General features: G+C 26.0%; 1 protein-coding gene across 1 annotated transcript in view; it reads right to left on the reverse strand.

The window, feature by feature from the left end:
• Nucleotides 1-208: 208 nt before the first annotated feature.
• LOC135922026 (1-acyl-sn-glycerol-3-phosphate acyltransferase beta-like) overlaps nt 209-14,105 on the reverse strand; it is a 45,657-nt gene continuing 31,760 nt past the window's right edge. The window contains exons 3-7 of the mRNA XM_065456430.1: nt 12,451-12,584; nt 11,697-11,872; nt 11,471-11,566; nt 645-717; nt 209-358 (exon numbers count right to left, since the gene is read on the reverse strand). Of these exons, the coding sequence (XP_065312502.1) occupies nt 210-358; nt 645-717; nt 11,471-11,566; nt 11,697-11,872; nt 12,451-12,584 (628 nt within the window). The 3' untranslated portion in view covers nt 209. The remainder of the gene's footprint in view (nt 359-644; nt 718-11,470; nt 11,567-11,696; nt 11,873-12,450; nt 12,585-14,105) is intronic.

The raw sequence follows: 14,105 nt of genomic DNA on the forward strand, positions 1-14,105 counted from the left end.
TAAAATTTTTTTAAACAAAATATGCCCCTGCATTTTTTCAATAAAATCAATCCGATACCTTTAATAGGTGTAAATATTGACGGGTTTTCATTTTACCAAATTTTACAAAATTTACCAAGGCTAGATTAAATTACAACTCTTTTCCTGTATATTTAACGATTTTTTAACATGGATTAAACATATATTTCTTATTAAAAAACCACATCTATTTACAAATTCTTTTTTAAATTAAGATCATGACTATTAATTCGAAATGTATTTTCCATTGCAGACTTTATGTCATGAATAAGATCATTTACACCCTCTTGAGTTTTGCTGGTTGTCATGATAGGTGGTAGACATATCATAGTTATTTTTCCTTATAAAACATAATAGCAATTTAATTAAATTAATTAGTATCCTATTTAAAGTTAATTAGTAATTCTCTTGTGACCATGAATACAGAGTAAAAAAGTCGCATTAATTATAAGAACCAAAATTAACTTAAAAAGCCTATAAAAAATAGTTACTAAATAGTTTAACTCTATTTTTACAGATCGAAATAGAAAAAAACAAATTTTCAAAATATTATTTAATTTTGGTATAAAATACGTTTTTACAATATATTTGAAGGATTTATATATTGGCTATTAATTAGTATTTACCCTTTTCAAATCGTTTTGCTTCTTTGCTATAAAATGGCCGATATGAAGAAATCACAACTGGACATATAGGAACCTTTTTAAAAATTAAAAAAATAAAAGATTCTTATTGTATTAAGTCAATTGTTGTTCAATCAAAATAAGTGAATTGAGTTATAATCGATTTTATTAATAATTTTCCAAATATAAGAGAATTATTAAACAAGAAAAAAAAAAGAAATTCAAAATTGTTTCGCATATAATTTTCGCGTATTTATACATTAATTTCGATTTTCTAATTTGAATAAAATATAGCTATAAATAATAATAATAAACATAATAATCATATACATATCTATTATAGCTAACATAGTCTATTTAACTATATTTTTACTGAACAAACTTAAATTTTAATATAATAACAAAACTATGATTATTTTCCTCTTGTAACTTATATGTTGTTGGCATTATCTTATTTAATTAAAGTCATAAAAAAATCATCCACCTCAAATAAAATTATTTGAATAAAATAATTTTCATACCTATAAATTAATAAAATAAAATAAATGCAAACAATTTGCAGCCATCGAAATTATTTAACCAAATTAATAACCCACAATTTGCATCCTTGTATGCAACACCCCTACTCTTAAATCCCTAATCATAGTAAGCTGTATTCGTCCCTGGTTGATTCATCAACTTAGGCACATTGTTTTGAACTGTCATTAAAGTTTCGTCATTCGTGCCATTATATGATAGGGACAGAATCGTATTAGGTGATCTCCTTCACAGGCCCATCATTGTCTTGGTCATGGTTAGAAATATTATACCCATCTGGCATTACTATTCATTCTTGTAGGTTCTATTGGACTGCTTTTCATATCGTTTATCATTCATTAACCATATGCTTTGTCCCGGGCTAAATTTAGCTAATTTCTGGATACTATCTTTTATAACTTGAAGAAACCTCATAATAAATGGGCAATGGTAACTTTTTATTCTCAATTCTTGTATATACTATATATATATATATACAATATTATTATTCTATAATTATTCAATTTAACTGAACTTGTATAATATTAAATATAAATATGCTATATTATTGTATAACAAATATATTATTCAAATAACGTTGAATATTATAACTTTAAAATATATGAAATATAACATATCATATTTCCCACCAAGTTCAAGTTGGTCTATTATTCATTTTGTGTGCTTTTCTCTCGTTGATCGGTTTTGAATTCTTTCTTGACTTGGTTTAATTGTTTCTACTATTTTATCTTCTCCTAACTTTATATTGTCATCTATTATTATTGATTCGAGTTCAACTAGTTCTTCCCTTGTTCTTAGTTGGTCTGCGTGTTGTACTATTTTTTATTTCTTCTACATTATAAGAGAATTTAATTTCTTGATTTATTATCTTTCCTTCATGCCATCCTTTTTCATTTGGGGTTTTTATCCAAATAAATTGTTTTCTTCAAAATATCGTATTTTGTCTAAGTGGTTAGGTTTCACTAAAGAGGTTTCTAATTTTCCAATAATAGAAGGTTTAACCCAGTCCAATAATATATTTAGTATCCTTCCCATAAATAGTTTTGCTGTTATTTGTCCCGTTGATGAGTGTTCTGAATTTATATACGTAAATAGCACTTCATTTAAGCAATTCCCCTCATTATTTGTTTATTCTATATATATCGATTTTTGATAGTCTGAATACATCTTACTACTAAATCATTACTTCTCAACTTCTCAGATAATACGGTGTAGTTTTTATATATTGTATATTCTTGTTTTTACACTATCAAATTTATTTGAAATAAATTATGGCCCATTGTCGATTACAATTTAACGTGGAATACCATATCGAGTAACCAATTTTTCTATCTATTTATTAAATTCTTACTTGTTGAATCTTTGATTCTATCGATCTTTATCCATTTTGAGTATGCATCGATTACCAGCCAATAAAATCCGTCCAGTGGTCCGGCAAAATCTAAATGTACCCTTTCTAGGGTTGCGATGGCGGATTCCACGGGTTTACGGTGAAACCTGGTATATCTGCGTTGTTTCAGCTGTTAACTAATTTTCAACATCTTTATCTAATTGTTCCCACCATATATAATGTCTCGTAATGGATTTCATTGATGTAATCCCCGGATGTCCAGTATGCATATAAGTAAAACTCTTTTTTGAAGTGAGTACGGAATGATCAATCTACCATTCCTAAATCAAATACCGTCGTCATTTTCTATTTCATCTATTCTTGTTCTAAAAGATAGTAATTTTGGTGCTTGATTTTGTATATTTTGTACCATTTATTAATATTTTTACTCTTCTTAAGATTGGATCTTTTGCGGTTTCTTCTCTAAGTTAATTCTAGATAGAGTTAATGTGTTATAAGTAAGATTTTTTATATAAATCATTGTTATATTTTTGTTTGTTATTCTATCATAATTTTTATCTATTGGATTTCGCCATAAATCATCTGCAATTATATTATTAGTGCCTTGTACATAATATCGTCTTTACAGTCAGCCAGTAAATCGTCCATATATTGTTTAAATATTATTGGTGCTGTAGCTATACCAAAAGGTAATCGTAAATAGTGATAGTATCCATTTGATGTTACCATAATTAATAATTCTTGCGATTCTTCGTCAATACTCATTTGTAGATGCGCGACTTATCTAATGTTGTATTCTTATTTTCTAGCAATCTTTGCGATTAATTCTTCAAACGTTGGAAGAATGTGATAGTCTTTTAGTAAAAAATTATTCAATGTTACTTTCCACATAATGTAGTTCACCTGAAGTTTTACGTACCATTACCATTGGAGTACTCTAGGTTACTCTTGTTGTTGAAGGATCTATTTTCTTTATGTTATTTTCTTCCAAACGTTTCAATTCATTTTCAATTTCTACTTTTAAAGGCAACTATACTCTTCTAGCTGGTAGTGCAATTGGTTTTGTATTTTCTTCCAATTGTAGTTTTACTGGTTTGACATTTTTTATTAATCCTATTTATTATCAAACACCGTAGCGAATTCTATATATAGTTTGTCAATATTCACTTATCATTATTATTATATTTATTGTTGATCATATTGATTTTTACATTTGTTGGTAACGATAGATCAAATTCTATAGTCCATGGAAATCCAAATAGTGTTGCATCATTAGATTTTGTAACAAATAACGGAAGCCATTTTATTTTATCATCTAATTGCACTTTTACATAAGCTTCGCCCATAATTTTTATACTATTATTTCCATATGTAGTTAGAGCTCTAGCCATTATAAGTTTTGAGCTCCCAATTTTATTCCATATTGTTGCATTAATGATGATTACTGCTGAACCTGTGTCATACTCCATTTTAATCGTGGTTGTTTAATTAATACGATAATTTTTGGGTGTTATCCATATTTGTAGACTTTTTTTTATTAAGACTATTGTAATTTGCACCGTAAACTTTTCCTCCATTTTCACAAGCCAATGGTTCATGGACAATTCCGAATAGCATGAAAAAATTTCTTGTATTATTATTCGTAAGGTAGTTATTATAACCTTGAACTGGTTTTCTTTTAACTTATGTTTTATTATCATTTTGATATTGCCGATTATCATTATCATTATAATGACGATTATTATTATCATTATACTGCAGATTATTATTATAATTTCTATTTAATCGTTTATTATTATCATTTTGTTTACTAGTTTTGATTTTATAAACCATTTTAGTATTATTTATTTTTAAGTCAGCCCGTTTCATTGCTATAGCCGTTTCTATAACCTGTTGCTCTTCACCTCTAGTATCTGAGCGTTTTAATCGTAGTTCTTTATCTAGTTACGACATCTTCAATCCAGCAATTAATTGATTATGAATTCGAAGTTCTACTATATTATCTTCAAATTCTTCTCTACGGGCTAGTTCCTTTATATTTTTTAATAACTCATTACTGATTCTGTTGGTACCCAACTCAATCTTATAAAATCAATTCTTGATGCCAAGACAGTCTTTCGTCTTTAAAAAGTTTTACAATTTCATATAAATCTGCCCATACCAAATCATCAATTTTCCTTGGAAATAGTAAATTTTAATATCTTATTATATTTATTCCTCCATATGCTATGTCAAAGTGCGACTGTTTGAGGAATATTCTTTACATTTAAAATATATTTAATATAATCCAAATAATCATCCAAAGAAGTTCTCTTTACGAAATTCGTTTAATGTAATTTTTGTATCACCCATATTTTTATTTTTAAATTTCTATACAATTCTATTTAATATTCTTTTCTTTTTTTTTATCTCGTCGTCAATTTTATAACTTGAATAAACTTTATAATATAGGGTCAATGGTACCTTTTTATTCTCAATTCTTGATATATATATATATATATATATATATATATATATATATAAATATATATATACTATTCTATAATTATTCAATTTAACTGACCTTTTATAAAATATTAAATATAAATACACTATATTATTGTATAAGAAAAACAAATATATTATTCAAATAACGTTGAATATTATATAACCTTTTAAAATATATGAAATATAACAGTATCGACCATCAATGTCTCTGATCTCAATCCGTACGATATAAGTGCTGCCCACTCTTGCATATGCCTTCTAAAAATATAATTGATATTTGTATATAATTTTTTCTCATTTTATTCCTCACTGACCTATATGCGTAGTCTTCGTTTTTTAATAAAAACCATTTCGCCTTCAATAATCCCGATTTCGTTTTTCAATAAAAACTATTTCTTCTCAATTATCCCCATTTCGTTTTTTAATTCTCTGTCTTATCCGTTTCACATGTCTCGCCATGTACCTGTTTGTCCTTCAATTTCTACCTAGACTTTAATTTTTCCTATATTTTCCTTTACTACATCCTTCCCCCATTTAATTGGTCCATCAAACAACAATATCCAAACCAGACTTCTTATTGGAAATTTTTTAACATTTATGAATTCTTTCGGTGTTACACTTTCTTTATCCAATTCAGTTCTTGTCTTCCTTTTTAAAAATATATCTGCTGGAGTTGCTTTGGATGTCTCTGTGATATTGTGAGCTAACATTGAAAACCACCACTTTCCTTCTTCATATTTTTCTTTCTTTAACCAACTTTTACTATAGCTAACATGCGCCCAGCTTGCTCATTGGATCTTGTTGTTTGATGGCTCAATTAAATGGGAAAGGTTAAGTAAAGAAAAATATATGAAAAGTGGCAGAAATAGAACAAAATGGCACATGGCCGAGACATTTGAAACAGATAAGACGAATAGAGATTAATTCAACTAAATAGATTAATAGAGTAATACCATAAGTTAAAAAAATTTAAAGGGAATAAAAAGATGGGAAAACGTAATGATTTTTATTGAAAAACAAAATGGGGATAATCGAAGAAATAGTTTTTATTGGAAAACGAAAGGGGATCATTGAAGACTTAATGGTTTTTATTGAAAACGGAGACTGCGCATATAAGTCAGAGAAGGGATAGAATTATATATAAATATTAATTATATTTTAAAATGGCATCATATACAAGAATGGGCAATTACATCATATGGATAGAGATCTGAGCCATCGATGGGTCGATAATATCCAGAATTTGGTTAAATTTAGCCCGGAACGTAGCCATACTTTTATACGGTACAATCGATGTGAGGAGCAGCCTATTAGAACCTACAAGAATGAATAGGAATGCCAAAGGGTTACCATATTTTCAACCACTATCAAAACAATCCTGGGCCTGTGAGGGAGATCAATGTGATTTTGTCCCGATCAATGGCACGAGAAAGAAAACTTTAATGACAGTTCAAAACGAAGTGCCTAAGTTGATGATCAATCAGAAACGATTACAGCTCCCTATAATTAGATGGGTAAGAGAAGGGGTGTATGCAAATTGTGGGTAATTAATTTGTTTAAATAATTTCTATGGATTCAAATTGTTTGTATTTTATTTTTATTATTTAATTAATTTAGAGGTATGCAAATTATTTTAATTTTATTCAAATAATTTTTCCGAGGCGGATGATTTTTTTATGATTTTTATTAAATAAGTTAATGCCAAAACTTCTTAAAAGAGGAAAATAGTTATAGTTTTATTATTATATTAAAATTTAATTAAGTGCGATCAGTAAAAATATAATTTAAACAATGTTGGCTATCTGATATTTTGGAATAAATAGATTTTTTTTTGTACTTCCTTAATAAAAAATATTGTGTTATTTATTAATATTTTTATTATTACTAGTTGTAAAAGAAAAGAAAAGATAAAAAATTGTTTATAAGATTTTAAAAAATTAGTTATATTATTAATCAATTTATTTTTAATAGATATAAAAAATCGAAAAAAAACAAAATAATTTATTATTATTCTTTGGAAGTATTTTTTTAGGATTGTTTTGGGTATCGGAAAGAAACACAATAAAAGGGTGAAAGGAAAATACAAAGGAATTAATCCTTGCGAAGCTTAGTCCTAACCCTAAGAGGAACTTATATACGAATAAAATAAGCTATAATAGATATAATGAATAAATATGTTTATCATTAACTTATTTAAATAGTCATAAAAATAGCATTCGCCTCAAACTAAATTATGAATAATTTTGCATACCTCTAAATTATTTAAATAAAATAAATGCAAACAGTTTACACCCATAGAAATTATTTAAACAAATTAATATCCCAAATTTGCATCCTTGCATGCAACACTTGTTATCATCGTATTATTTTATTTTAAATTTAACAGAAACCATAAGACGTCAAAATTGTGATCATAATAGTCCGGATTTGCAATTTAAAGCCTTGCCCGGGATTTTTTCAAATTTTTTTTTGGCCAAGCCCGGATTTTAATTTTTGGATTTTTTTTGGCCCGGTCCAAATTTGTTAAAATTTTCTTAATTTGAATAATTTTTGCTGTACTTTTCATATTGACGGGAATGAATAAGCAGTAAATGAAGATTAAACGTTTCATACATGATCCAACTCAACTATTTAATGGCTATAATTAAAAAATGTTTTTATAAATCGACCCGGTCCTGCCCAGTTTTTTTAATTTCAAATTTTTTTAGGCCTAGCCTAGATTTATAAAATCATACCATTTTTATAAGTCTTACTTTTTTTTTTTAAAGTTACATTTAAATTTATACTATCTTATAGTCTAAAAATATATTAATATCAAATAAATGAGAGTACTTCATCTTAAAGTTATTTTCAATTTAAATAGTAAAAAAAATTAAACTTTGCCCTAAATAAATGCTGTTGTTTTATGAAGTTCGTAATTGTCAATTCTTTCTATTCACGAATTAGGATGTTAATAATTCTAATCACTTTTTTTATACCAATTTTCTAATTATTTGACGTGTTTAATGTTAAAGTAAGAAGGATGATCGTTTTTTATATCTGTATATACATCAGTCAGTATTAGGAAACGTTACTTATGAAAGCAGCATGCTATTGCTATTTTTCAAAAAATAGTGTATTAAGAGCTACAATTTTCAAAATTTAGCTTCGCTACTTTTTATGCTACTGTATAAAATATAATGCTATTTTATTTTATATAACCATTGGCTACCCATTTTCTCAATTGTAATCCTCGTTTCAGAAAGTCTTAATATTATAGATTATCTAAACTAGATTGCATTTAAAAAAACATATTTTAAATTTGTAAAAGTTTAACTCTCACATTTTATTAAAATTTTTATAAAGATTTTTTACTTTTTATAAAGATTTCTCCCTTTTTCTCGTTTATTAAAAATTTTTTTAATTTTCTCTCCTTCGTAATGAAATATTTCGTTTTTTTAAAATAATTTTTGGGTAAACCAATCAATATGTATGTAAAAAAGAGGCAAGCAAGTTTAAGCATTTTTTTCTCTTCAAATTTACAAATCAAGAATTTTTTTGATAATTTTTATTGAGTTAGCAATATTTCCTAAGAATTTTTTAAAAAAATCTTACAAGTATCAGTATTCAAGAGGGAATTCATTTTGGTGATCTAATTACATTTATTAATTAGGGAAAATGTGCCATGAATGGCCATGTTTTTGCTTTTTTAAAATAAGGTATTAAGATTTGGGTTCAACCAAACAAATTTTATATCAATGTGTAGCCTAATTATTAATCTTTAAAATAAAATTTGAATCAAAGCTATATCTATAGTTTATGAGCTAGATGAGGTTATGTGAAAGGTATTTTTCTGGCCGGTCAATTTGTGTTTATATTTAAGAATTTTATTATAAATATGCATTATGAAAAGACCTATGCTAATATTTCTACATTTTTTAGTTATATAAAAAATTAATTATACACTAATTTAATTAGTATTAATATCTCAATTTATCATCATCTATTTAATGATAATATTATAAATTAATATCTTAATTATCTTTTTGCTAAACATTCTTATAGTGCGCACAAATTGAGCTTTGCAACGCTCCGTTTTAAAAGCTAATAATGCATTTTAGATGGTATTATGCAAATTGGATTTTTTTAGGGCAAGCGTTAAAAAAAAAGCAAAGTGGTTTGATTTTTCAATGCTTTTTTAATTAAAATTTGAAAATGGATACAAAATTGTAAGTATAATTTATTTCATATATTAATTGATATTATATCATTTAGAATATATTAATTGATATTTATATAATTTTAGAATATATTAATTTATAATTTAGATAATTTTAGAATATATTAATAGATATTATTTAAGAATAAGTTTTAGATGGTTTATCAACTATTAGTTTAAGGTAAATATATATATGAACAGTGATAAATTATATTTTTATTATCATGGAGATGGAGTTTCCACAGCATGATACAACTGTATCATGCTTAAAGAAGTAGTTGAATGTGAATATATAAAATTTATGAAGCCAATGATAAAGGACAGAAAGACTACTGACAATTTTTGTTCTAAATAAACTACACCAAAGGCTACTGGTTCAAAAATAAATGCGCTCGTGGGTGAAAGACTTTTGGCTCTTTTGGAAAGGGTGCCATCTGAAAGCCGGTAAAATATATATTTTTATCTATAAATTTAATATTATTTTAGATTGTATCTACAATCAATGCCAGAAGGCTTGGAAAGTATGAGCCATTCAAATAAATACTTTATCAAATGCGAAGTATCAAGATTGTATCATATTTTGATGGAGCAATCAAATGATCAAAATACTACATTATCACCAACAAATTCAACAGAAACAATTTTAAATCAAACATCATTATATTTATTATAAATTTTATCTTAGTGTGTTTATTTTTGTAAATATGTTTATTTATATATATAATAAAGTAATATTCCATATTATAGTGTCCATTTTTGAAAAATATATATAAATAAGCAAACTATTCAAAATTTATTTAGCATATATTAAAATATATAGATTATTATAAATATATTAAAGTAGGATAAACAAATAAATATTAAAATAATCAAATTATGAAAGAATGAGATTGAGTTAACAGTTATGAAAATCCAATAAATAAAAATATCAGGGGTAACATGATTGGAAGAAGTTACAATTACGATCTAATAGTGTATATATGTATATTAAAAATTTTGTCACAATAATTAATTATTGAGATCAAAATTTGAAGCCTTTCTAGGATTTTAATTCATAGACATATAATTTAGTCAATATTATCATTAGAAATTAAATTAAATATTATGTATATAAAAAGAATAATAGTGTTTGATTTTTTAAGATATTGACTATTTATAAATAATATTTAATTTTGACATCACCTTATGTGATTATAATAAAAAAATTCAAAGACCAATTAAATAAAATTGGACAAAGCTTCTGGCTTAAAACTTCCATACAGATGGTATGATTATATTATTTTAATAAGATATTTAATACTCTTACATGTTCTAGTGTACATTTTTATAGAATTGAAAATGTAATTAAATTATTTTATTTGCATTATTTGTAAATTATAATGTTCTCCTCATCCCTGTATAATTAAAATAAGCAATTAGTTGTTTATCTTGTAAACTAAAGAAATCCATATTGTTTAATAAAAATTAAATCACGTTTAAATTTTAAAGGAAAAAACGTACTGCTTTCAATTTAAAGCGTTGCGTTAAAAAACGTACTGCAAACGCAAACGCTCAATTTGTGCGCCTATTAAGCTTGTTCCTCACCAAATGTTGTTTTGGACGAGCTTTCCATTTTAATATGAAAATGTGAATGTGCAAATTGTGGCCAATCAAAATATGGCCAGAATAATCACCTCTCTTTTATTATTAAGCGCCTTTATATGTCTACTAAATAAAACTTTTAAAGTCTAATTTTATATGTGAATAATGCTAAATGCTTAAGGATGATATTTATAAAAAATATCAGTATCAGTAATTTTTTCACCAAACAAAAAAATGTGTATTGTGATTTTTCCATAAAGAAGTTAAAAACAGTTTATTAAAAAAATTTTTTTTATTGGATTGCTCTATTCAATAAATGAACTTAGGTAGTACATATCATAAATATACACATTTTGACTAATTTTGAGAGAAATCGGTCCAATAGATAAAAAGTTAAAGTGGTGGCCAGTCTTCAAACATTGCCATTTATGGCACATTTCCCCTACAAGTTGCATTTCCTTTATCATGTCATAAACTGCTACCACAATCTCTACTATAATAAAATAAAATGATTAGGCAAAATTATTTTCCAACTCCATACAACAACACGAGTGTTAGATACCAAAAATTCAATCACGGATTTTATAATCATTGTAAAAGGTTTTCATTCATTCAATATATAATTTTATATCCATGTTTTTTAGAAAATATTAGAACATTTTAATTTAAAGAAACCTGGGCTTTTATGGCTAAATGAAATGCTCCTTTTTTGAAGGGCAAAAAATTTGGTGAATTGTTTCTGGTGCCTTCCGGAAATACCCAGATTTTTATCTTGACACAAGAAAATATTAAGCCGTTATAATATCTATTAAATCGTTAATTATTATAAAATATTTCAGAAAGAATAATTATTATAATAAATGATTTATATAAAAATTCTTAAATAACTTTATTTATTTACATGATTCTTTTTCATGTTTCTAGCCAGTTCATCAATAAGCATTTTGGATTTGTCTGTTTGAGTTCTGTTAATAAACATAATTCTCGTTTTATTGGAAAAAAATTCTATAGGGATCATAAATCGGAGCTCCTTCTTAGCTATAATAGTGCAATTATCGGGCCAAATTTTAGCCAATGCTTTTAATTACAATTATTTATATTATAAAAATGGTATATTATATAATATTAGATTGAGAGAAAGTCTAACACGAAATATTTGACAGGAATTGTTATGTTTGAAGTAGGCCCACGCGAACAGGGAGATAATATAACTAGGGTGACGGCCCCGGGCTGAAAATAATAAGAAAATTTTAGGGACTGTTAAATTTTGATTTCTGTATATTTAAAAAATGAAATTTAAAATAAGTAAAAATATTCATAAATTATATTTAATATTATCTCATTCAGCCATTTATCACAAATTATTTATATCTTCTCTATAATATATTGCATAAATATTGCCTAATTCATATTCTAAGCTAATTTATTATTTTATGACTTTAAAAAGATTCCATTTTAGCACCGGGCCGCCAAAAGTTTGGTAAGACCCTAGAAACTTCTGTCTTTTTACCATATATAAATTATTTTTAATACACATGCATTTTTAAATATTTGCAAATAAAAAATAATTTAATTTAATGTAATTTGAGGTAAAAAGCTTAATACCAATTTTATTCATTTCTAAAAAGGAGAGAGAGAAAAAAAATCGTTTTTACCTAATAGGTCCAAAGAACTTTGGTGATTGCTGATTATAACGCAGGAATTGTGGATCAAAAGGTTTTCTTTGTCTATAATTTCGATATCAATCCCAAAGATTTGGCATATTTTATTGTGAGTTTTGAATATAAAACTATAAATTTGTGAATATTTTTACATAATACAAAATATGACAATAAATTATTTGAAAAAAATTATGATTAAACAATCATGATGCAATATCAGGGACAGACTGGCCAGTAAGCCTAGTGCAAAAAAGTCTCATGAAGTCTCAAGATTTAAAAAAATTGGGGCCTTAGTTAAAATGATTTGAAACTGTCTAAATTAAAATAGAAAAAGTTTAAAATTCTTTGAATATATTTAAATTTATAACTGAATAATATCACATAAAGCCAATTATAATTCATTTCATGATTTCTCATTATAGCAGTAAATCCAAAGAAGGACCAAATTTTTTCCAATTAGATTAAAAAGCGATAGTTCCACATAGTGTAAATGGCTCTTTTTGAGTCTATTTTTAAAAATGGCTAACTTAATATTAACTAGGAAAATATTGCCTAATCGTGATTTCGCTAATAGATTCCCAAGCCTTCGTGCCATCTATGAGAAAAATCTTCAGACTTGCGTATTATTTTTCTGAATAAATATATGCTGTTGTTGAGATACTTATTCAACAGTTTATATTCATGTGGGTAGTATATTTTCTTAAATCCTTCAATGGTAATTCTATTAATCAAAAACTTATATATGTGAAAGCAAAACAAGTTTCCAGTAATATTTGATAAAGAAACATGTCTTTAAAATTATAAAATTATTGGGATGATGCCCGATTATAGAGATTTCGGCCCTAATTAAACTTCACCAAATTAAGATTTAGATAAAATCATAGTAATCTAATACCTAGAAATGATACATCATTTATCAAATTATGATGATATTCAATGATCATTTGAATAAGGCCATTTTATGAAAACAAATTTGTTATGAAAAATTTTAAATTCTTAGGCAAATTATTATCCGGAGGAAGAAGACCCTTGGTTAGTGTATTATCAAAGACGGCCATTAAGATCAATTATGTTTGATAGAATTTTAAACACGTTTAGATTAGAAAGTGACTTGGCACCAGGAGATTCATATAGGTAGACAGGGCTCGGAATATAAGTGTTAATGATCAAGCTACAATGCTTGCTATACATTTACAATGTACAAATTATGTAAATATTTTTTGCACTTGTTAAAGTAAAGAATTCTTCGAATAGGGAATTTTTCCATTTTTAAGTGGACTTGAATTTCAAAACATTGACAGCAAATAAAGAATATTATTTTAAAATCGTTTGACATAGCAGCAAATATGCGAAATAAATTTGATATGTTTTGAATGCTCCATCTAATAATCTTAAGGTGAAGAATCTTTTTGAGTCAGAGTAGCTACTTTTTAAAATGAATATTATAAAAGGATGGAGATATGGATGAAGACAATTATGAATTACCCGATAATAGGTTCACATTAAAAGTCAAAATATTGGTAAAACGAGATGGTAGTACGTGAGTAAGAAAGCAGTTTATGGATGTTCAATGCCAAATATGGACTAATACCAACCACTATATGTGCCTTAAATTACATAATATGGGAATAAATATTTTGAATCAAAAA

This window comes from Gordionus sp. m RMFG-2023, chromosome 1, assembly GCF_954871325.1.
Source record: "Gordionus sp. m RMFG-2023 chromosome 1, tfGorSpeb1-WG-v2, whole genome shotgun sequence".
In the NCBI taxonomy this organism is placed as follows: domain Eukaryota; kingdom Metazoa; phylum Nematomorpha; class Gordioida; order Chordodea; family Parachordodidae; genus Gordionus; species Gordionus sp. m RMFG-2023.